Here is a 23,890-nt window from a genome sequence, read left to right as displayed (position 1 = left end):
AGCAAAGGCACATCGGGGTACCAGTCCCTACAATTTTGCCAAGTTTGGTGGAAATCCATTCAGCCGTTCGGGCTAAAAGTGAGTCCAACCGCCCTATGGAAAACTCAATGTTAAAAACATGTTTTGGGACCCCCCTTTTTTCTCGGCCCCCGCTTGACGAAACCCCCCCCAAACTTTCAGGGGACGATCAGAAACAAAATGTGCCATTTTCCTGAAAATTTCAGCCAATTCCGTTCATCAACGCCAAAGTTATTCAACATAGAATTTTCAGAAATCCCTATTCAAAAAAATCCTAACTATATATACCTACTGGCGACCGCCAGTAGGTTATATATATATCTCTCCGTCCATCCATCCTACTGGCAGTCGCTGGGATCTATTTTCCTTAGGAAATCCGAAACATTCTATTTGGAATAACTTTGCCGCCGGTTGACGAATCTTCGTGAAATTTTCAAAACTGGTGGGGGCCTCCGGTCCGCAAGTCTTGGGGTGATTCGTGAAGCAAATGTGTTTTTCCCATGCAATTTTCCATAGGTACCGTTCATCGTGGCTACAGCCCGAACGATTGAACGGAATGAAACCAAATTTGGCATAGAGGTAGTCCTCGGTTCAGACTTGTGCCTTTTGCTTAAATGGTGTAAATATGTTCACTAGTTTCTGAGAAAATGACAAGTAAAAGTACATATATATCTATGGCATCGGTGGATGCGCTCATCTTGCGCGCACACTAAGCGCACAGTCCCGATCACCAGCTGAATGCTAATTGGGTGTCAAGTGGTTGTTAACATTCGAAACCAGGAATTGTTGGTAGCCATTTTGTGCCTCGGTAGAAGCGAGGATCTAGATAATAGTGGGACAAGTGTTTAAAAGGTGTAAAGGGGGCATGTAAGAAATATTTTGATCATCTAGACCTGCTTATGGGTGTCCCACAAGGACCCTTAGGGTCCCACCCCAAAAATATTTTTTGTGGAAAAAACTGAGAAATGTGCGTTGGGTGCATGGATCCGCCGTAATAAAAATAAAAACGAAGTGGGGGCTTCTGTACTTATTTAAGCATTAGCTTCCTGGGGAGGGCCAAATCCGGGGTCTAAAATATTACATTTGATGGGAGTCCAGAGGGGCCCTGTAGCCTCTCGGATTGCCATTTCTCAGTGCTACAAAATAAATGGGTCAGGGAGCTCAAAGGTCCGTCTAAGCCCCGGGGATTACCACCTTCCGGGGTTTTTTATATTTTGGGAGGGGGTCCACGTGGTCTGCATTCTGGAGCAGTCAAAAACCTTGGGGAACACCATCCCACAGGAGTGGCTCTGGGTGTCTACCCCCAGGACACTGCTGTTTGCTATGGCAGGGCGGAAGTCGAGGTTCCCGCTCTGTCATAGGAAACTTGAGGGCATATTAACAAGTGCCATTTAGCCACTATTTTTTTTAAAAAGCCAAAAATGCAGTGAATTATATTGTCCTATTTACTAGGTGATGCTAAGATGCATTAATGCATGTTAGCAGCCGGTTTGCTAAGGGCTCGCCTTGTATCTCCAATGAGTTGCAATATAGGTGTTGTCAGTGGGAAGGTAGGTGTTTCTATGAGAATATTAAAAGGAAGAGGGAGGTATGACAATAGCGTTGTATTTACAAGGCGGCCCTGAATTTGAGGACAAATAGGAAAACTCTCGCTAATTGCGGTTTATGTCGGATCCTAATATCTATTCTGAAGTAGACTTAAGCATGTTTAATATGCGATGTGGCAGATTTACAAGTTCCTTGCGTCACTATTGCATCACTTTTAACATGGGAAGAGTGATGTGAAAGGGGTGCAAGGGGCTTGTGAATCCGCTACACAGTGTTCTGTCTTAGTTTGCTTTCCTTTCTGTCGTGTAGAGAGGATCTTGGGTAAATATAATGGTTTCTGTACAGCCAGTACCTTTCAACCCTACCTCCAAACTACTTACTGCCTGTTACCATAGTAACAGTTCATGGAATACTTAAGTAAGCACACAGGTTACAAGTTCACCACACAATGTTGCTAATCCAAACAGTTCCTGTGCAGGACTTTTTAAAAATTTCCATAGGAACCTTTAATCCCAGGTACAGACTTTGGTAAAGAGCTGGTAAAGAGTTAGCCTCCGCATTATACTTCTAGCTATAAATATAATTTCCATTTTAATTGTTGTTTTTAAAAAAAAAAAAAATTTGAAAACCTTTATTTGTGTAGATGGTTGCATACAAATACGGGCCTTGAACCCAGAGGCCGGCCACAAAACAAACTGGAAAGCACCAATATCAATAAAAAGTACGGAGTGGTTACGCAATCTTACACAGTGCTGCGAGTCCATAATGCTAACTTAGTGTAACCCCCGGCACAGGATCACAGAAGGTTAATTTTTATATTAAAGAATAAAGGATTGGTTGTATAATAAGCGTCCTGGTACACATGGCGGGGAGCAGAACCAACAACATTATAATAGGGTACCTATAGATCTGTCATCAGAATAGTCCAAAGAGTTCAAGCCATAGATGCCCTTGCAATTCTTCTTCGGCCAGTGTCCACCCGCAACCTCATGTGCCCAATGACAAGCAGAACATCACTCTCATGATAATCAAATCATCAATGAGACGGATAAAATTGCAATCACTATACAGCCCAACCCGGAGAGTAAAAGAAAATGAAAAAAAAAACAGAAAAAAGGAAAAGGGGACTCCACGTTACTGTGCCCGCCCCACGGCAATAATGGCGATCAACAATCCAGACAGTAAACATTCTTAGGGGCGGGGCGGCTAAGTCAAGATAAGCAGTACCTAAAAGTACCATATTACACAGAATTACCCAATCCTCCCGCCCCAGGCACTCACCCCGCGGGAATCATGCACAGTCATGGAGACCCAAGAAAAGGACACAAAAGAGCCATAGAAACAAGTAGCTATCTAATAGACCCCAACCCACCCACCCCACCCTGCACCCCTGCAGAAGGCTATGGCCTACCCCTCCCAGCAGCGTGCCTGTCGCCCTAAACATGAACCCGAAATATAGAAAGAGATACTGTAGGGAAAAAGAAAGAAAACAGATGAAAAAGGAAAGCCAGGGGGGAGGATACGGTGTAACAAGGCGCACGGCCCCCACCCCCCGCCCATACAAACAATTAATGCAGCCCAAAACGAAACTGGCACGTTTTCAGGTAGCCATACATATTAAGGATTCGACAAAATTATCACAATTGGAGGCAGTCCATAACTCCACACACCGAACAGCAGTCCTCCGGATTAATAACAGGGCTCATCCCAGTCCGTTCTTAGCTATCGCCGCGATGTATGTCGAAGTAGCGGGCATAGAACAAAGCGGAGAGAAAAGGCTGTGAAGCGGCCGCTGAACGACCAATGGAAGCAATCCATGGGATCTCCTCCGCCGATGGTAATGCAAAAGCTGTTTACGGCACTCACGTACATCAGAGTCAATGGTCACCAGCAAATCTTCCCGCTTGTGAACCAGGACATCGTTACCCCCACCAAAATGCGGGAAACAGGCAGCAACCATCTCGGGCCCCTTCGCATCTCTGAGGGACGGCCCGAGAGCAATGGCGGTCACCACACTATCTTGCCCACAAGAATCCCGGGCCAAGGTCACTTGCCAAATCTTCAGTGCTCGTAGGACGTCGCCAATCGTGGGATCACACTCCCCAGTGCAGGCCCCATCACAGTGCAGAGGCACAGCATCGACATCCCGGGGCGTTCCACAGCATACGGCATCAGCCGCCATTTTGCGAGTACAGCGCCGTCTTCTCGGAGCCAACTCCTGGGGCGGGCTCACAGTCAGGGCCTCCGTGGGATCCCCCTTAAGCATCCAAACTGCAACCTCGATGCAGAAATGAGGGCCACCAAAAGATGGGGACCCACCAGCGCCCCGCTCCGCCGGAGCCACTTTCTGCCACCGAGCGACGAAGTTCGGAATGGCCGGGCAAGGCAACAAGGGGGGGAGCCACCAACACGGCGTCCCCCCACACACAACTTGCCGCACCTCACCTCTGGACCACCGGACGGTAGTCCCAGGCGCATTCAGTTGCCTCCGGCTTTTTTGCACAACGGCATCTACCGGCCGGCCTCCGTCCTCCACCTGAGACCGCCGCCGACACAGTCTCGCCGGCTACTCGATGAAGGCAAGGCCCCGGTCTCCACCCCCAGAAGGCCGCACTTCCTAGGAGGACGCCGCTGCGGACCCACTGAACGCCGGAGCCACCAGGACGGGTGGTAAGTATCAGCAGACCTTCATCCATAAAATGTTGTCGTTTTAGGGCAGGATGGGCGGCAGGATAAATGAGTTTGGGCCGGGAGGTCGGTGGAGCCGAGCTACCGTGCGGCCATCACGCTGTCGAGCTTGGCTCCTCCCCCCTATTTTAATTGTTAAATGTTTTGTAAGCATATGATTATCACACTAAATAAAAGTGAAATGTCAGAAAAAGAAGACGTATATACTTTTTTAATTAACTTTTAATAAAACAACAATAAATAACTAGAAACGTAACTTTAAAATAACAATATAATAAATAACTAGAAACATAACTTTAACATAACAATATAATAAGCAAAATGTTCGATGGACTCCAATGCAAGGAGGGTAGGTAATATGCAAAATAAAAATGAAAATAAGCGTTTAAAATTAGATCGATGTGACTGAATGAGGTCAACGATCACAAATTAAGGTAACACTTGGCAATATTTGTTAATTTGCATGTCTGTAGTGTGCCTGATACATTCCGCCTCTTATAGCCCGCGTTGAAGAGGTGTATGTACGGAAGTGCCTACTGCATCAGATTTACAGTATGGACCAACAGGTCTTTAAAATGATTCAGAGATGAGACAGAATTAGGTGAGAGATCAAGTCATTATGCAGGACAATATTCTTTATTTGGAACGCATTTAATCGGAGGCATTGTGTATCTAGGCCGCTCTGCTTACCTTGTGTAAACACTGTGGAGAACAGAGTTCACAACTTGAACTCCGCTTTGGTTCTACACTGCAGACTGTATTAAATTCAGCCTTGATTTTATTTATTGGCAGAGTGTACAGCAGCGTCCATAACTTTAAAAGAGAAAGAGAAACAATGTGAGAGAGATAAATTGAGAAAAAATGACATTAAAAGTGTGAGAGAGAGAAAGTAATAGATGGAGCAGTTAATACTGGAGAAAATCTTTGTAGCTCACCGTTTTGCCTTCGTTAGTGTTCAAGCACTTGCCGGTTCATAATGCACCCTCCAGTTTAGTGATCTGAAAGATAGTATAGAGTTAGTAATAGCATAGTACATACAACTGCACAGGTATATTTTTGCTTTATGTCTTTGTACACTCAGGATATTGTATTTCATCAACTTCCACTGCAAGGAGGTGTTTGTGCGATGTTTTTCTTCCAAAGTACTATACCCCACGTACTCCCACTGCATAGCGGTGAGTTCTCATTACTACGTACCCAGACTGTTGCATCCCATTGATTCCCAGAGTCCAGAGGTGAGTGCTTCTTCTTGTGCACTCAGAGGCAGATTTATTAGCTCCTTGTGCCACTTTTGCATCACTTTTCCCATGTTAAAAGTGATGCAAAAGTGGGGCAAGGGGCTTGTAAATCTGCCCCTCAGACTGTTGCAACCTATCCACTTCCAGTGCCCGGACGTAATTGTACATTCGTACGCAGTCAAACTGCTGCACACTACCCACTCTCTCCGCACACAGATGACTTTTCGTTGCTTCGGAAACAAGCTTCTTTGCTCACCTTGTGCCATTGGCGTGATTCAAAGAGGGTGCACCACGCGTGGAAGCAGCCTACTCAGACGTTGTTACTATGGCCACGCATCATTGCAAAATCTTCGAACATTGAGCTTTGGAGGTGCTGGAGGGTGGGGGGGACGCAAATTTGTGAAACACAACCTGTAAGATAAAAAGGAAGTTAATATTGTGCGTCATTTCTTTATCAAACGAGAGAGTAAGTGAAAGAGTGACTGAAAAGAATATTCGCAGCTCACCTTTCTGTCACCGGTGTGTCTTTCACCGCGTGCCAGGACATAATGCACCCTGAAGCTTTACATCTAAAAGATAGTAAAAGAAAGATGTTATGTTTGGTAATTGTTACTATCTTAATGTGGAGTAGAATTACATCGCCCTTTCACACACCTTCCCTCCAGCATTTAAAAAACAACTATTTGTACAGTTCCAACTTGTTTAATAGGCTTCGATTTTTGTAAAATTACTATAGTAGTAATGTTTTTTTATCCGGTTGTGAAAGCAAGTGGTGCGCAGTGATACACGTGCTTTCGATCATCACAAGTGACGGACATTTGACCGATCATAAAAGCTTTCCTGCTATTGGAAAAAAAATACAAATGCAATAAGAGACGGTATATACGACTGCGTACGCCTAAATCGCTGTGTCGCCTTTTTGTATCCAGTCTGCTGCACCCCATCTACTCCCTCTGCTGCGTACTCAGACTTGACTGCTCACCTTTTCGTGGACAGGGCATCTTCTACATCATGCTGCAACCAAGAAGTGTAACATATGGTGTTGAGTCTTGATATCGCTATGGCTAACAACATACTCTTGCTCCCATTATCATCGCAGGTTCCTCACCTGCTCAGTCCTTGTGGTACCACTAACTCAGTGACCAAAGAGGCCACAGACGTAGTGGTGGGCCCCTCTGCTCTGTGGTTCGGGCCTACATGAGGCATTGGAACCACTAGGACGGGCCATCACAGCGCTTGCGATGGGAGCAACTCTAAAATGGCGTAGAGCACGTGTGCCCCAACTTTTTTATTGGTAGGATCACGTGTGTAGTGACTGGTGTGGTGTGGGTGTATGCCAGCCATGAGGGAGTGTGTGTGTGCCGTTGTGACAACTAGACCTGGATGTAAGAAATCACTACAATGGAAATCTGGGCCTTGTAGCGTTGTTGTGTGGGCTGGATTGACGTATGCCTGTGCTGCGTGAGGCTGTGAATGATGACTCCGGAGCTTTGGTTGTGGTTCTGCCGTGAGCTATATGAAAAATCTACTGATTTGGGTGTCCATGTTGTAGTGCTGCTGTCACCTGGGTCTTACACGCAAATGTGTCTTTATGTCTGTAAAGATTTACAATAAGGCTAACATGTAAGGTACGGGGTATCACTGACCCTATATTCATCCATAGATGCACACATAGAAGATGGTGGACATGACACATTTCTGTGAAAATGAATGTTTGTTGTACATTCAGTGGAGTGTTGTAGTTGTAGTAATACAGGGCTGTGAGAAGTTTAGGTTGTACTTTTTTAAGCACATGAAGGACAGATAATATATATACGTATGTGGTCATTCAGGTATACTCTCGAACTTGGTGCTGGAAATCATTGTTTGAGGCTCGGAGTCGCGTCCACATCCTGTTTTTGTAGAGTAATGACGTAATCAACGCATGTCTGAAAATGTACTGTAAATACAGTGCTCATGTAAATTGTTGTTATAGTTTTAGGTCGACTTCGTGCTATATAAATATGCTAAAAAAAAAAATGAAATAGTACACATTTATCAATTGACTATATAGTTTCTTTGCAGTATTGTAATCCACTTTGTACGTTCGAATTTGTAGAATGAGCGAGAGAAAGTTATATCATCTAAGTTTTTGTTATTGGCAGAGGTAAGATGGTTGCATACGCTATTTACAGCATGTGTTGGGGCGCAGTAGCATCATTTTACAAATATAATAAGTATACAGACACAGATAGATAGTTGAAGTGGGTACGGGCACGTGTGCTCAACTCCATTTTATTACCGTGCTGTTGGTAACAAGTAGAATAGTCATCATAATATCATACACAGATATTCAATCATAAGCAGTTTATGACTTCTGCTGTACAAAGGTAGGAGCACTGTATGTGAAATTATACACAGAAGATTCTATCGTAAAGGGTTCATTAGTTGTGGTACACTGAGGTAGGGGCGGTTTCTATAGAGCCTGCGATGATGCGTGGTTCAAGCAGAACGCACTGGTAAGAATGTCTTTTGGCAACTGAATTTTGCCTTAATAAGGCGACGTGGCGATTATTTATGGTGCACTGAGTTAGTGGTACGTCTGGTGCTCCGTGTTCACAGGATGCAGGGATTAAAGGTGCTTGTGCATACTAGCAGTGCCATAGGAGTACTTTTTGTTAGCGCCTTAAATAAATCAAGGCTAAATTCCCTACTGTCTGTAGTGTAGTTAGAAAGCTGAATTCAAGTTGTGAATCCTACTGTCTGCAGTGTACATCAAAGCCACTAGTCAGCACAGTTATAGAAGAATGCTTTTTTTTCACTTATTTAAACAAAATCTGAATACATACAGTATAATTGTCTCTGCGTTACGTAAATCAAGGCTGAATTCCCTACTGTCTATAGTGTAGATCCAAAGCTGAATTCAAGTTGTAAACCCTGCTGTCCTCAATGTAGATGTTAGGGTGGACTGCATCATCTGGAATCTTGATTGAAATGAAAGATAGAATGTGTATAGAATACATTATTAAAATATGTATGTTTCAGGGACATTTAAAAGGGACAGTATGTCTCACCATGACCTAAAACTGTTCACTCTTCTTTGCGATGTTTTTTGATGCACTGAGTTAGTACTATCTTTGGTGCTGAGCTTGTACGTATCCTGCGATAATGCTTAGTACAGGGAGGCTGCACTGGGAGCAATGATTTTTGCCTTGTGAATTCTGTCTTAATAAGGCTACGGGGAGATGACTTGTGGCGCAGTGAATTATTGGTACTGAAATAACTCAGCGTGTGCGCACTGTGCGATGGTTTGGGGGTCGCAGTGGTATAATGTGTCTTGTCTACTGGAATGCGTCATGTACAATCGCCATTCTACCTGAATAGTGAGCCCTCACAATGTAGATCGAAGGCAGTAGTAATCGCTGACATCAAGAACTGATTTTTGTTGTATCTTTTAACAAAATCTGAGGACATAAAGTACAATTATCTCTAACTTAAAAAAATCAAGGCTACATTTGATGCTGTTCGTAGTATAGATTCAAAGCTGAATTCAAGATGTGAACCCTGCTGTCTGCACTATAGATCGAAGGCAGTAGTCAGCAGAGATACCGACGAAGAATTTTTATCACTTATTTGAACAAAGTCTGAGGACAAAGAGTAGAATTGTCTCTGCCTAACATAAATGAAGGATAACTTCAATGCTGTGCGTAGTGTCGATCCAAAGCTGAATTCAAGTTGTGAACCCTGCTGTCCGCAGTGTAGATCGACGGCAGTAGTAGATACAGACATATGTCTGTGGTGCTGAGTTCGCAATTGGCCTGTATTAAGGAGGCACGTGGTCATGGCGGCAGTCACGTGGCAGGGTGAGGACCTTCGCTGTGGCAGAGTCTTTTCTCTTTGCAGAAGTGAAGCACTCCCAAAGCGTAGGCTAATTATTTATTGTCTTACGCTGGAGTTGCGTACGTTGGATCAGCCGTCTCCACTTCTGCTTCAAGAGGGGGGAGACAACACAGTAACATAACCGAGCTATTCCCCAGAGTCTGAGATAATATGGCCGCGTCCACTGTGCAGTACACACGTATCAATGGTATATCTACACACGGAAAAGTTTTTGGTTTCTATAGTGAGTTGTGTATAGCATTTCACCGGTAGTCTTGGCAATGTGTAAATTATTGTTGATGTGCGAGTTCCTTCCCTTATACATAGTTTGTTGCCACATCTCTGAACATTGAGCTAGTGTGCTGTTGAGGGGATATATTATTTTGGAAGGTCCGTTGTCCTCTTTGCCCTGCCTCTGAGGTAGTAGAGGGGGAGGGGTGGTTGTAGTGGTGGTGGCATTGGGTATTGTGATTTTGTTGGGTGTCGGAAGTGTATAATTAGGACCTCTATCACATATTGCTCTTTAAATATGGGTGTGAGTTGGATGTCATTCACGCAGTACATAGACTAGTTAAATGTTGATGTTAATTTGTTAGTGGTAAGTGGAACTATTGCCTGTTTTTTTAGGTAGCATTGCAGATTTGGTTTCTTGTTGAAGACATGGGGAAGTGGTTAACAATATAATTAGGAATTGTCATTTAAAAAACCTTTGAAATTCACTGATAAAAACATAGATTTCAGGCAGGTTATAGTTAGGAATTATTATTTAAAAAGCCTTAGAAATTCACTGAAACAAACATAGGTTTCAGGGGTGTTCTCATTAGCTGAACATTTCACTCATACAAAACCATTGAAATTCCTTCGGTACAGATAGTTGTACTAACTAACTCTCGTGCTCGCATTCCACTGGTGATGATGTCACATATTACATCATTCATGACATGGTCAGTGACATCACTGTTTTGTGAGGCAACTGTCCAACAACTGTATCTGTGTGGCCCAGGTGGACATATTTTGTGCAAGCCCAATAGCCTGTGCTCCAGGGAGGGAAGGCCGGAACGATCCAGGACTTGGATCTGGCACGCCATTGTAGTCTCCTCCCTAATAAGTGGAGATCGAAGGGTTCCTAAGAAGTGCCAGGATAAATGTCTGAAGGACCTGGCTTGCCCTGAGTTGGGGGCATAAAGTGAAACCAGGGACAGTGGGTGACCATCTAGGGAGCCTTCTAAAATCGCAAAGCACCCATGGGGGTCAATGCGTGTGTGCATTATCTGTAGAGGAGTGCCTGGTGCCACCCATATCAGGACTCCCCTGGCATAGTCAGAGTAAGTTGTGCCAATTTCCGTGCCCCTACATCGTTTACTGAGCCACTGCAGTGTTTGCTGTTAGATAAGTCTCCTGAAGTAAAGCTATGCCAATTTTGTGTCTACATAAGTATTGGTAAACTTTATGCCGCTTAACACAACCGGCGAGGCCTCACACATTCCAGGTCAACAGTAAGTAGTTATTCCCTTGCATCTGCAACAGTAAAAAAGAGAGACAGTAGAGATACATTCCCCTTGTGCATCACAATTTTAGAGCGTAGAGGACAATTCTGCATCCTAGCACAGCACGCCGACATATATATTATGGACTGGCACTTTGTGGTACAAAATAAGCCAAACCCCCCACCCCAGGCCTAATTGCCAACGGGCAAGAGGACATATACACTTGTATGCAAACATATTAAACTAAAGAGAGAGAAAATATTAATTCACAGAGCTCAAGATAAGTCTATATCAGTCACGGACTGCTCCTCATACGGAAGTGGAAGTCTGGACAGGCAGTCCGCATGCACGCTACATTTCCCTGGAACATACTCGATACAATACTGGAAACTTTGTAACCTATAGGCTAATCTAGCCATCTTTGCTGACATTGTAGGTCCTCCATCAGGTGCCATTCGGTGCACTAGGGGCTCGTGATCGGTCTAAAAAACAAACCTTGTCCCCCAACGAAAACTCCTGAAATGCTCTGGACCCCAAACACACGCCAACAACCCTTTCAATGACTAATAGTTTTTCTCAGCGTTGTGCAGCGCCCAAGACTCATACACCACAATCCATTATTCCCTTGATCACATTGTATCAATACTCCTCCCAAACGTAGCTACTCGCATAAATCATCACAATGCATTCCTTCCCAATAACAAATGGTTTAAGACAAGGAGCTCCCACATTCATTTCCTTGAGAGCACTAATCGCTTCTGTTCATACAAATTTCTAATTGTTTTTAAAAGACCCCTAAAAGGATCTACTTTGGAAGCAAATTTGGGAATAAACTTAGAGAAAAACTCTGTGAGACCTAAAATTATCGCTAGTTGTTCCTTTGAATTAGGAATGGGCGCCTTTATAATATTCTCTACATTGCTATGTTTAGGTTTGATTCCTGCATCACTAATGGAATGTCGTAAATATTCGTCTTCTTGTTTCTCATATTAACATTTGTCCACCCTTAGATAATGTGATAGTACGCTCCTCAAACTATTATCATGATCCTCTTCATTTTTACCAAATACCAAGATGTCATCTTGGAAAGCAAATGCCCCACCAATACCCTCCAAAGTCTTTCATCAGCCTTTGAAAAACTGAAGTAGCTCTGGCCAAACCAAAAGGCATCATGCAGAATCTGAAAAGACCCTCCAGAGTAAAACAAGCATTTGCAATGCAATATGTCTCGCATTAGGAAAGTTTGAGCTATTGGTATTGTATATGACACATTTTTTATTTATGTTTTGATTTTTGAAAATAGCGAAATTAATAGCTTTGTCATTTACAATGCCAATAGTTATAACTTTTGCAAATGTGACACCTATAGCATTTGTAATGCAACACCGGTGAAATTAGCAAACAATGGGACTGATGAATAATCAGAGACGATAAACACCAGTGAAATTAGCAAACAATGGGACTGATTAATAATCCGAGATCGGGAAACACCTGCGCAATTCGCAAACAACGGGGGGTGGTTACATAAAATGTAGATCTTAAAACAATGCATCTTAATTACTGTGAAATAAACAATATGGTTAAATGAACAATAACGAGGTTTGCAATGATTACGAAGCCTGTAAACGACATAGCTCAAACCATGATTGTGAGGTCTGAAATGGAGCTGAAGGAATATTGTGAAATGTTTAATCATGGCACTACATAAATACTCATTTGAACTATGGGGAGGATGAAACCTTACAAAGAGGATCATCCCATATCAATTCACCCACTTGTAATTGGTAACACTTGGCTATATGACTATTCAATTAAAGTAATTATTGAAATATATTAAATTGCACTTTACAGGAAGAAGGCACAGATGCAACGAGTCAAATTTCATTCGGAGTGCTATAAACAACCCCCGTCTATCATAACCGAAAAGGATTTGGCATTCGTTTAATTAAGTCACCATAAAGGCGTTTAATGCTATACGCTTAACTATTCCTTAAATGTGTAAAAGGGGAAAGATCTGACACTATAGGTGTGCCCAAACCCCACTGGTCTTGTGGTACTATAAACCCCCACCCTGGCAAGGCCTCTGGGATGTCTGCCTCGGTGCCACCCGCGGCTCTATTGGCAGAGAAGGGCACTGGGTCTGCAGGGCAGCATGGACGGAAGACTCCCGCCTGCCTATTACCGCGTCCCAGCCTGTCCCGGAGACAGGAATCCGGACCCCAGCCCCCCACTGTGTACCTGGAAACAAACCAGACACCGGCGACCAGTCGGATGCTACAGTTCACAGATAGACGCAGCGCCTCGAAGCACGTGGAAAGCACTGGACGGAATGCACGCGGATCCAGGATCTGAAGCGGAGCCTGCATGTGAAAGGATCGATAGCTGGCGCCTGGCCACCCAGCAGCAGAGGGCCTAGAGGCGCAAAGATGCAGCGCCTCGAAGTGTCACCGCTTAAAGAGAACTGACGCGATATTACCGTGGGGTAAAGCCGCGGATCTGTGTTTCTTGAACCCGCTCTATGGAGCCCAAGAAGAGTCGGCGAGCACAGGCAGGGTACCTGGCACCAAGCACTGGCAGCTCCAAGCATCGCTCTCCCCCATCCTGTGCAGTCCACAGAAACACACCCTCTGTTTCCACTCAGTTGTGTCCCCACAAAGCCGGGCGCAGGATAACCCCGTCTCACCAGAAGGCATCAGACCAGCCAAAGCCGGAAATAAAGACTGTGTTTCCAAACCTCAGATCTCCTCCAGGGACATCACCGGCACCCCAAAGCATCACTGGGCGAGCCCCCGCAGGCGGACCCCGCCGCGCTGTGCCCTGGTAAAGCGCCTCCATGGCGCGCGTCGCCTCTGGGCGCGCAGTCCATGAACGGACCCCAGCCCCCATGCACGGCCGGTCCGCCCCTCGCAGCCTCGGCTGAGGGCTCCGGCCTGTCCCCTCTCCAGCTGACTTCTGCCAGATCCTCTCTGCCGAAACGTGCTCACTTCCTCCTATTCAATTCCACGAGAGCTCCGCGGCGCCGCTTCCTGTTTCAGTTTTTGTGGGGGGCGGGAGGGGGGCAAAGAGGAACCGGGGGTGGGGGAGAAGGAAAGAAGGCGGAAGGCGTGAAATAGGACACAGAAGTGCCCTAGGAAAATATGCGAGCAAAAAGGGAATTCAGTGCTTCCAAGCCGTGATGGCCGTTCTGCTCACTGGCGACTAACTTTCAATGCGCCTGAGTAGCAATAAAAACAAGGAAATATTTATTTTCTTGTAAGCACGGGGAGATGTAATGTGTTACGCAAAGAAGCCCCTCCCGCCCGGCGTAGACGACACTTCCGTTGCCAGGCAACGGCCCCACCGGCACCAATCCCAGCGCGGCTCCTCGTCTGACGTCAGAGGAGCTGCGCTCGGGATTTGTGAGGCTACCGAAGTTCCCGGGCTGCGGCGGTGTTTACGGGGAGGCAACTTATAATTGACATACAATGCCGCTGTGGGAGGCGGCGGTGATTTCAGACAGGCACCTTCTAGCACAGTGCCTTCACATGCGTAAGGGGAGAGGAGCCCGGTGAGCGGGGTTGAGGGTGGGGGTGTACGCGCGTGTGTCTGTTTGAGTGTGTCTGTGCGTGCGTGTGTCTGTTTAAGGGGGGTGCGTGTGTGTATGCATCGTGTGTCTGTTTAAGGGGGGTGCGTGTGTGTGTGTGTGTGTATGCAGTGTGTGTATGTGCGCATGCGTGAGTGTGGCTTGGTTTGGGAATGGCAAAATGAGGCACAGCGACGTGCGCGCTCACGAGGTAGAATCTCCGGCAGGAGACGCTCGCTCGTGACAGTCTGCTGTCCACATTCCCCTGAAAGTGGCGACATAAGTTGTCGACCTAGACAGCAAAGCTTCGCTTTGCTTTCGTCTAGGCTCGACCTAAAAAGAAGTTAGATCTTTAGAACTCTATTCCAGACAAACTTGGTGGTGTGCACTAGCCAAATCTATACATGAAAACACACATGCTCCAGCCAAGTTAGAAACCATCTCATAAAGATGAGGGAGAGGGTGAGCAACCACCCATATCGCGCTATTGAGGCTGCGCAAGTCCACACATAGCCTCAATTCTCCTGAAGATTTAACTGAATTAACGACTGGAGAAACCCAAGGAGAAGACTCCACTGGTTCAATTGTTTTTCTCGCATACATTTTTCAGCAGTACCTTTAACTTAACTTATCCCTATTGGTAAGTATTAGATTCCTTACTCTATGCCTCATGGGCAGAGTATCCTCCCACCACTTAATACTGTGCTTAAACCCTCTGAATTCTGAAGGTTTATCGCTGAAAACATTAGGAGATTGTATCTCTAACCCTTTGATGAACGTGCTCATCTCACAACTTTCCAACTTTCCTTCATTCTTACAACTGTTTTTGACAATGTAAACAGGAGGTTCCGCTCTTAGATGATGTCTTATGCCCATCTCCTCTTGGTGGGGCCAACCTAATAAAGATTGTCCATTCCTAGCGAAATGAACCTGTGCAGTGCTTTTTACATCATTTGATCCACGTTGAGTAGGATCCAAAATCTCACAGGGAGGCACTATTTCTTGAGATGAGATATTAGGGCTGAACTTCAACCAACTGATATAATGCTTTCACTCTAGATAAGTCTTCACCAGTCAAGTTGTAAGCTCACAATGGGAACATTTTGTTTGCACCAATTTCTGTCTGAGTACCATACTCCCTGCAGTACATTTGCCAGAGCTAATCTCTTAGTGGCTTGCTCTCCACATCACGCAACTGTAGAAGTATAATTTTACTACGAACATGTACATGCACTAACGTTTATTTTCTCTTGCAGGAAGATAATGGTGTGAAGCTGGTTGATCCCATGGGTGAAATGCTTGCCCCTGCATGGGAAGAGTATGCAACGTGTTTAGCAAATGCAGAGGAGAATGAAATGTCAAGCGTGTTGGCGGACATTGTTAAGAAAGAATCAGTGGATGTGAACCAAAATGCATTTGTTGCTATTGGGCGAGATACAAGGTAGGTGTGTGAGTGCATTTCCTTCCTGTTTGCACTGCTGCTCATAGCACCCTTAAGGTGTGAGAAATGTGCACTCGAAACATAAATGTCTGGAGATACAGGGGAATTCTACGGTACCAAAAGGGTAAAGAGACACTTTGACCAGGAATAGAGGAATAAGTCCTCCCTATGTGACTACTTCTGACCTAAAAAGTATCCCTTCTAGCCTATCGTCATACGTTCAAGGAAATAATTAAATCACATGATCCTATTGTATCCTTGCACGTACAACGGTAGTCTAGAGGGGATTCTTTTTAGGTCAGAAGTGAGAAATGTGCAGCAGTTCCTGATTGCCCTTTAAACCCCGCATACTATTTTTACTCTTCACTTCCCTTTGCTGGCTGCATCTGTGGAGGACTTTCACAACTAAGAGCATCACTCCTCCTCCAAACCTTGCTTAACCCAGGTCTGACTTTTCATGACAGTTCAGTCTTTGGATGCCAATGGGATCGCCTCAAGAGTGTTGTCTTCCCTCCAAATAAAAGTTTATCTATCTTATTCTGGGATTTCTTTCCGGTGAATGTACCTCCCAGACCTCCCAAATACAGACCACTAGCCATAGACCTGTTGACTAAAAAGCACCTGTGTCAAGTTTAGATCCTCTTGAATGTTCACTGCTTTTACATATGAGTTGCCTGCAGCTGCACATGACATGACCCAAACACCTGTCTCACACAGTCTGCCATCGCCTCGTAGTCATTCTAATACTATCTCCAGATTTGTTTTTTATTTCATTGAAGTTTTTGTTTGTGTACAATAATATGCATCTTTAATTATACCTCTGATCTCTCCTCGCAGCATATGCATCATAGGCTGTCTCACATAGGCGTCTACTCTCACTTCTCTGCAAACTTACCTACCCAGCGAATCTATTCCTCCAGATGTCCCCTAGGCGCTGCCTTCGCTTTCTTTTTTCTAGCAGAGACCTGCATACCTGCCACTATTTAATTGACTGTGTACGTGCATACATTTTTTTCTCTGTAATTGATTTAAGAAATGCATGAATTTCATGGATATGAACACACATTTTTGTATTACGAACATGTATTTATAATGGAGCAGTTGTAGCAGGAACATAAACTGAAAAGATTTATTGATCCGCATCTTTAATTCAACTTTGAATAATAATAATGAATTGACTGAACAAAGCAGTTAGACTTGACATAGTTTGATTTATAGTCAAGCTGATAGTTACAATTAATTATCCTCACATGTTATTGGTTCTTCAATGGTTGTATAGGACCCAAAAAGGATCAAGTGAAGGGACCACACAGCCCCCCTCCTCAAATAGAAAAAAAAGGTAGCTGGCAACTCTCCCTAGGCCCGTCCCCTCTCTGCACTACTCTGGAAACGCCTCCTGGCGTGCTCTGGGTTGAGGGAGGAATTCCCCTTCGCTGCTGAAAGTCCTTAGGGGCCAATTAGCCCACCTGTTACCTCCAGTAAGCCCCATACAATGCAATTGCTGCGAGGTGGTTGGAGGCCATGCCCCTTTTCCCACCACTTGCGCCTCTCAGTGCACTGTTGGTGGGGTGATGAGGTCCCTTTGCATCCTGAGGGCATCAGGACTAAAGTGGACTTCATTCCCGAAGCAGCAGTCAGGAAGCGCGTTTGCATTGTGGTAGAGAAAGGGGGCATGGCCTCTGACCACCTCTCAGCAATCCAGCTGTGTGGGGCTTACTAGACCTAACAGGAGGGCTAGTTGGCCCCCAGGGACCCACGAGAGGCAAGGGGACTTCATCCCCAACCAAGTGCGCGCCGGGAGGCGCATTTGCAGAGTCGTTGAAAAAAGGGGGCGTGGCCTGTAACAACCTCTCAGCAATCTACTACTGGTTGGGGGATGAAGTCCACTTTACTCCAGAGGGACCTTGGGGGCCAAGAGGCCCTCTGGTACCTCCTGTAAGTCCTGCGCAGCGTAATTCCTGAGAGCTGGTTGGAGGCCCTGCCCATTTTCTCCATCACTCTGCAAACGTGACTGCTAATTCAAAAACCTTAGAAATTCACTGAAAAAACACAGGTTTCATAGACGTTATAGTTAGAAATTAGCATTTAAAAAGACATTAGCAATGCACTGAAAGAAACTCCGGTTTCAGGGATTTTATAGTTGAACACTAGCTTTAAAAAAACCTTAGAAATTCACAGAAAAAAACTCAGGTTACAGTAACTTTATAGTTAGGCTGACATTTAACTCCTACAAAACCTGTGAAATTCAGCCGTTATAGTTAGCTTAGCGAACTAGAATGCACTGCTGATGACATCATATACTACACCACTCATGACATGGTCAGTAATATTACTGATGACATCACTGCCATCTCAAATGACATCACTGAAGACATCATCCACATAATCTCTGATGCACCTACTTTGACCCTAATATAACCTTTCATACACCCTCTCTAAAATACAGACTACCATTCTCGAAACGATATACACACCAATACCAGTTAGTACATACCCACTCACTGATTCATAGGTCTATACACACATCTACTCACTCATCCATACAGCCACTCATACACGCATTCACTTACAGTTACTGATATACGCACGCATACACCTATTCAGAGACTGCACACCGCCACTCACCCATAGTTACTCACACACCTAGTCACTCACCCGGAGTCATTTACACTGCGATTTACTCACCTATACAGTTATATACACACACCACCTCACTTATTAATACAGATACTAACACACACTTACTCCTATACAATCCCTAACACAAGCACACACTCGTCCATACAGCCACTTTCACAATAACTCACTCTCGCATACAGTCACTTATATACTCCCAACACTCACATATACTGCCTTACACATATGCAGTTACTCACCCATACACCACTGAGATATCCATTCATTCAACGACACAGCCATGCGCACACTCACTCACCCATACAGCCCCTCTCAGATACACTCATGAACTCATACATGTAGTGAATCACCCACTCACACATCCATGCAGGGTGTTGCACACCCCACCACCGACCCACACAGTCACTCAGGCACCCGTACAGGTACTCTGACAAACAACCAATAATCCATATAGACACACACCAACCCATGCAGCCACATACACACCAACTGACAGACTGATTCAGACAAGACATTCACACATATTGGTCACTCTCCCATACATTCACAGCAACACTTGTAATCACTCACTTATAGTCAGTCACTGAATCATCAATACAGACACTCATGCACCCATTCTTTCATCTATACACCTGGGTGTGTGTCAGTGTATGTGTTGTGTGTGTGTGCGTGTGTATATGCATATATATATATATATATATATATCTATATATATATATATATATCCTACTGGCAGTCGCCAGTAGGTAGTTATAGTTAGGATTTTTTTCAATGCAAAATCTCAAAATTCTATTTGAAATAACTTTGGCGCCAGTTGACGAATCTGCCTGAAAATTTCCTCAAATTTGCCTCGTTGAGCTCCGGTCCTTCCCTGAAAGTTTGGGGAGGATTCGTCAAGCGGGGTCCGAGATAAAAGGGGGGTCCCAAAACTTATTTTCCCCATGTTAATTTCCATAGGGCGGTCGAACTCACTTTTAGCCCGAACGGCTGAATGGATTTGCACCAAACTTGGCAAAATTGTAGGGACTGGTAGCCCGATGTGCCTTTGCTATGTCTCAAGATATGTGCTCCAGTGGATTTTGAGTAATTTAGGTTCAAAAAAATATATATATCTATGGCAGCACCCCGGTACGCGCACCGGGCCCGCCACGCGACTTGCGCACGGAAAGCTGATTGGCTCCCGGGTGTCTGTAAACATTCGAAACAGTCCGGAGCGGCCGCCATCTTGTGTCTCGGTAGAATCGAGACACAAGAGGTGGCCAAAACAAAGGGGGAAATGACCATAAGGGGGCAGGGTAGACCCCCCCTGTCCCCCTAGGTTTGATATGGGGGCTATAAAAGGTTCCCGCTGGGCAAAAAAAATATATATTTGTTTTATTTTTCGCGGGGGAAGCGCCCGGTACGCGCACCGGGGAGCGCACCGGGGAGGGTACCATGAGGAAAAAAGAATGACAGACTTTTCAAAAAATGTAGCCTTTTTTTATAAATTGGATGTAGTAGGAAGTAGAAATATAAAAAAGTGTATGTGAAGAAGCCTAATATAATTATAATATAACAGAGAAGCCTAATTTAATCTATAACTATAATAGAGAAGCCTATCTGAATCTGTAATTATAACAGAGGGACATTAAATAACTGTCAGAAAACGTTTTTACAAATGAACTTAAAGTGCCCCTTCACAAATTTATAACTTACCTTATAGAAAGGTGATGAAGATAAATGAGGAAATGTTTTAAAAGATGTATCTCAGGTAGTTGTAGTCAAAATGGCCGTGTTTTCCCTCTCATTTTTAATTTATATTCATGTGCATAACAAATCAAATGTCATGAAAAAAAAGTAGGATATGAAAGTAACATTTTAATTGGTTGAAAATTCTAACACTTTCATATGTGTTTTTGTCATGTAATTTACCTCAGGATATTTAGACAGGGCTACAGCCCAAATGGCTCAATGGAATACCATCAAATGTGGGATAATGGTAGGGACTGGTATGTAGTAGGGTCTATTCTATATTTGGTGAAAGTCTGTCCAGTTGTTTTTATGTAATTTTATTTCCCACATTTTTTTGGGGAGCACTTACCGGTAAAAAAAGAAAAAACGAAAAAATCACGGGGTGCGCGCACGGTACGCATACAGGTCCGCGTACGTACCGTACATGCACCCAGCAATTTCATTAGAAAATAAAATGTTTTCTTTTTTTTTTGGCCTTGGTAGTCCTTCTGGGACAACCTGAGAAGGGCTAGGGAGTAAGGGGGTCTCTACCCTGCCCCCTTTTTGCGTTTTCCACTCTTGTTTTGTGCTCTCTTGTGCTTCAGTTCTACTGAGAAATGAGATGGCTGCTCAGGTGGTACCAGAAGGATATTAACATATAAAAACGTTATTCGCTAATAGAATTTGCATTTACAAAACCTAGATAGAGACTTGTATAGAACATCCCTCTAGCTGTATTTCTTTTATCATTACTCTCTCTGTGTCCTTCCCTTATGCTCTCTCCTTTTTTTTTTTTGGTTGCACTCTCAGTGCGCGCCCCGGTACGCGTACCGGGGAGCGCACCGAAGAGAAAAGAGAATGGCAGAGTTTAAAAATTTAAGTCATTTTATATAAATGGGAGGTAGTTCTGAAAATAATTTTTTTAAATTGTTTTTGTTGTTTTATATATTTTTTTTTTTTTAGACCATTTTTTACTTTTTTTGGTTTTTCAAAACAATTTTATATATTTTTTTGTTTTTTTAGTACTTCGAAAAAAACAGAAGGATTTGAAAATGGCTCAACAGGAGCAAAAAAAACCCAATAAAGAATCATTGCTTTCGTTTGTGAGAGCACTTGTGGTTTTCTTCTGCTCTGTTAATTAAGGTGATACTTTTTTCACCATAAGCAATAGTAGCCGCACAATAAATACAAACTATTTTGAAGTCTGAGAATTTGCTTTGGATGTTGGGCACCATTTGGCGCCCTTTGGTGCTGCAAAAGATGATTCCGCACTTGAGGTGCTAGGCTGAGGGGTCTGTGGGTTTTCAGCCATAGCTCTCACCTGTGCTTGGGCCAAATTATTTGGGTACCACCTCTCCATGTGGCGAATCATGGTGTGGTTGCCAAAACTATATTTTTTAGCAGGATTGCCACGTGAAAGGATGTTGCTGCAAATTAGACATGTTACTTTATGGGCATTAACTTTCTTCAGTCCTGCAGGAAACTTAAAGAATTGCCAAATGTAGTGCTCCTTTACACGAGATGGGTGGGGTTCCTCTGGTAGGAACTGTCTCTCCTGCTCCTCCTGCTCCTCTTCCTCCTCTTCGTCCTGCTCACCACCAAAAAGCAGAGGTGGTGGTGGTCCTTTTGGTGGTGGTGGTGGTGGTGGTGTTGGAGCACCAGCAGCAGCAAGTAGAGTAGCCATTATTGGTCTCTCACAAAGAAATAGCTCTTGCTCTCTCAAAGAAGAAAGTAAGAATGAGGAAAAAAGGTAGGGGCTTTCCTCATTTGGAAAAAAAATATTAGGAACCAATGAAAAGTGTTATTTTCAGGTCACATGATCCGACGCGCTTACGCTACGCGCTCCGGGTCGCGCTCCGGTTCGCGCTCCGCAGCGCGCTTCGGGTCGCGCTCCGGAGCGCTTACGTGTGTCACGCCGCTACGCGATTCGTCGCGCTTACGCGTCACGCCGCAGCAATGGCGCGTACCAGTGCGCTTCCCGGAGCGCTCCCCGGGGCGCTTTCCGGTGCGCGCACCGGGAGCGTACCATGGTAAAAACTAAAAAAAAATATATATTATAAATATAATACATAAAAAATAGCATAACACACATATAAAATATAGTATTCTTTATAAAGAGGAATATATTTTAGAGCTAAAGATGTTTGCTATTAAAAAACCATTGAAATTCACTGAAAAAACCATAGGTTTCAGCCCATATATAGTTAGGAATTAGCATTTAAAAAACCTTACAAATTCACTGAAATAACCATAGGTTATAGACCATATATAGTTAGGAATTAGCATTTACAAAACCATGAAAATTGATATTTAACACATACAAAACCAATGAAATTCGCATATATAGTTAGTTGTACTAACTATATATATCGCGCACCCGCAATGCACTGCTGAAGACGTCACATATTATATCATTCATTAGATGGTCAGTGACATCACTGATGACATCTCAAATGATATCACTGATGACATCATCCACGTGACCTTCACATACACCTTTTGAATTTTAAACTTCATTGATACAGCAATACAAGTATCTAAAAAGCTACTTAGAAATTCCCAGATGTATACACACATCTAATCACTTACCTGTAGATTCACTTATACATGCTGACAATGAACAATAGAACACTATCAAAAATAGTTATACACCTATATCGATATTACACACCAACATACAACCTATTCACATTTGAAGTTATTCTACTTACTTATGCTAACAATTATTCACTCTTACATACTTACTTAAATACATACTTACATAAACACTACTTCATATATTTTTTTAGATAGTAAGTTAGACTACTGTATTATTCAATCATTATTACAACTTACTTAGATGCGCACTTAGAAAAACACCACTTCATAAATAGACTTACTGTATTATAAAATCATTAATGCAAGTATACACTTATGCATATAGTGACTTACATAATCATTCAGTCTTATGTATACTTATTTACTCATCAGCACACTCATACAAATATTCAATCAAGGAAACAACTGTTAAAAAATGTAATTTTAAATTCATATTTCTACTGAATCAACTACTCAAACATCTTTGGGCACCCACACACCCCAACGGAACCACATACACATTCACTCAACCATACAAATACTCACTTAACTAATCAATAATTAAAATACACTTTTACATACCTAGTAACCAACTAGAGAACTAGTTTTCACAACAACTATAAAAGTGATACAGATATTCACACAGTTTTGTCACTATCCACTATATATAGTGAGACACTAAACATTTTTAAAGTAAACAGTCAATTACACTGCTACGAAATCCTCCATGAAAATATTTACTTTTATATTTCCACTCATTCTACAATGCAAATTGCTATATAAAAAAGCATACTTAAAAAAAGAACCAAACCACATTCACTGGATGATGTCATCAGTGATGTCATCAGTGATGTCATTTGAGATGTCATCAGTGATGTCACTGACCATCTAATGAATGATGAATATCAGAATGTCACAACAACAACAACTAGAACAACTAGAGCGCTAACAGTCTTACTTATAAACTGAGACTTATAGTTGGGAATTAACATTTAAAAAACCTATGAAATTCACTGATAAAACCATAGGTTCACACCAGTTATAGTTAGGAATTAGCATTTAAAAAACCTATTAAATTCACTGAAAAAACCATAGGTTTCACACCAGTTATAGTTACCTGGAAATT

General features: G+C 43.5%; 1 protein-coding gene across 2 annotated transcripts in view; it reads left to right on the top strand.

Annotated features, from left to right (window-relative positions):
- PGM3 (phosphoglucomutase 3) overlaps window positions 1-23,890 on the top strand; it is a 230,705-nt gene that overhangs the window by 32,766 nt on the left and 174,049 nt on the right. For both annotated transcript variants that reach the window (XM_086926556.1, XM_086926555.1), the window contains one exon: window positions 15,656-15,840. In XM_086926556.1, the coding sequence (XP_086782682.1) occupies window positions 15,656-15,840 (185 nt within the window). The remainder of the gene's footprint in view (window positions 1-15,655; window positions 15,841-23,890) is intronic.

This window comes from Lissotriton vulgaris, chromosome 6 (genome assembly GCF_964263255.1).
Source record: "Lissotriton vulgaris chromosome 6, aLisVul1.2, whole genome shotgun sequence".
Lineage (NCBI taxonomy): Eukaryota > Metazoa > Chordata > Amphibia > Caudata > Salamandridae > Lissotriton > Lissotriton vulgaris.
This window is presented reverse-complemented; position numbering and strand designations above follow the sequence as displayed.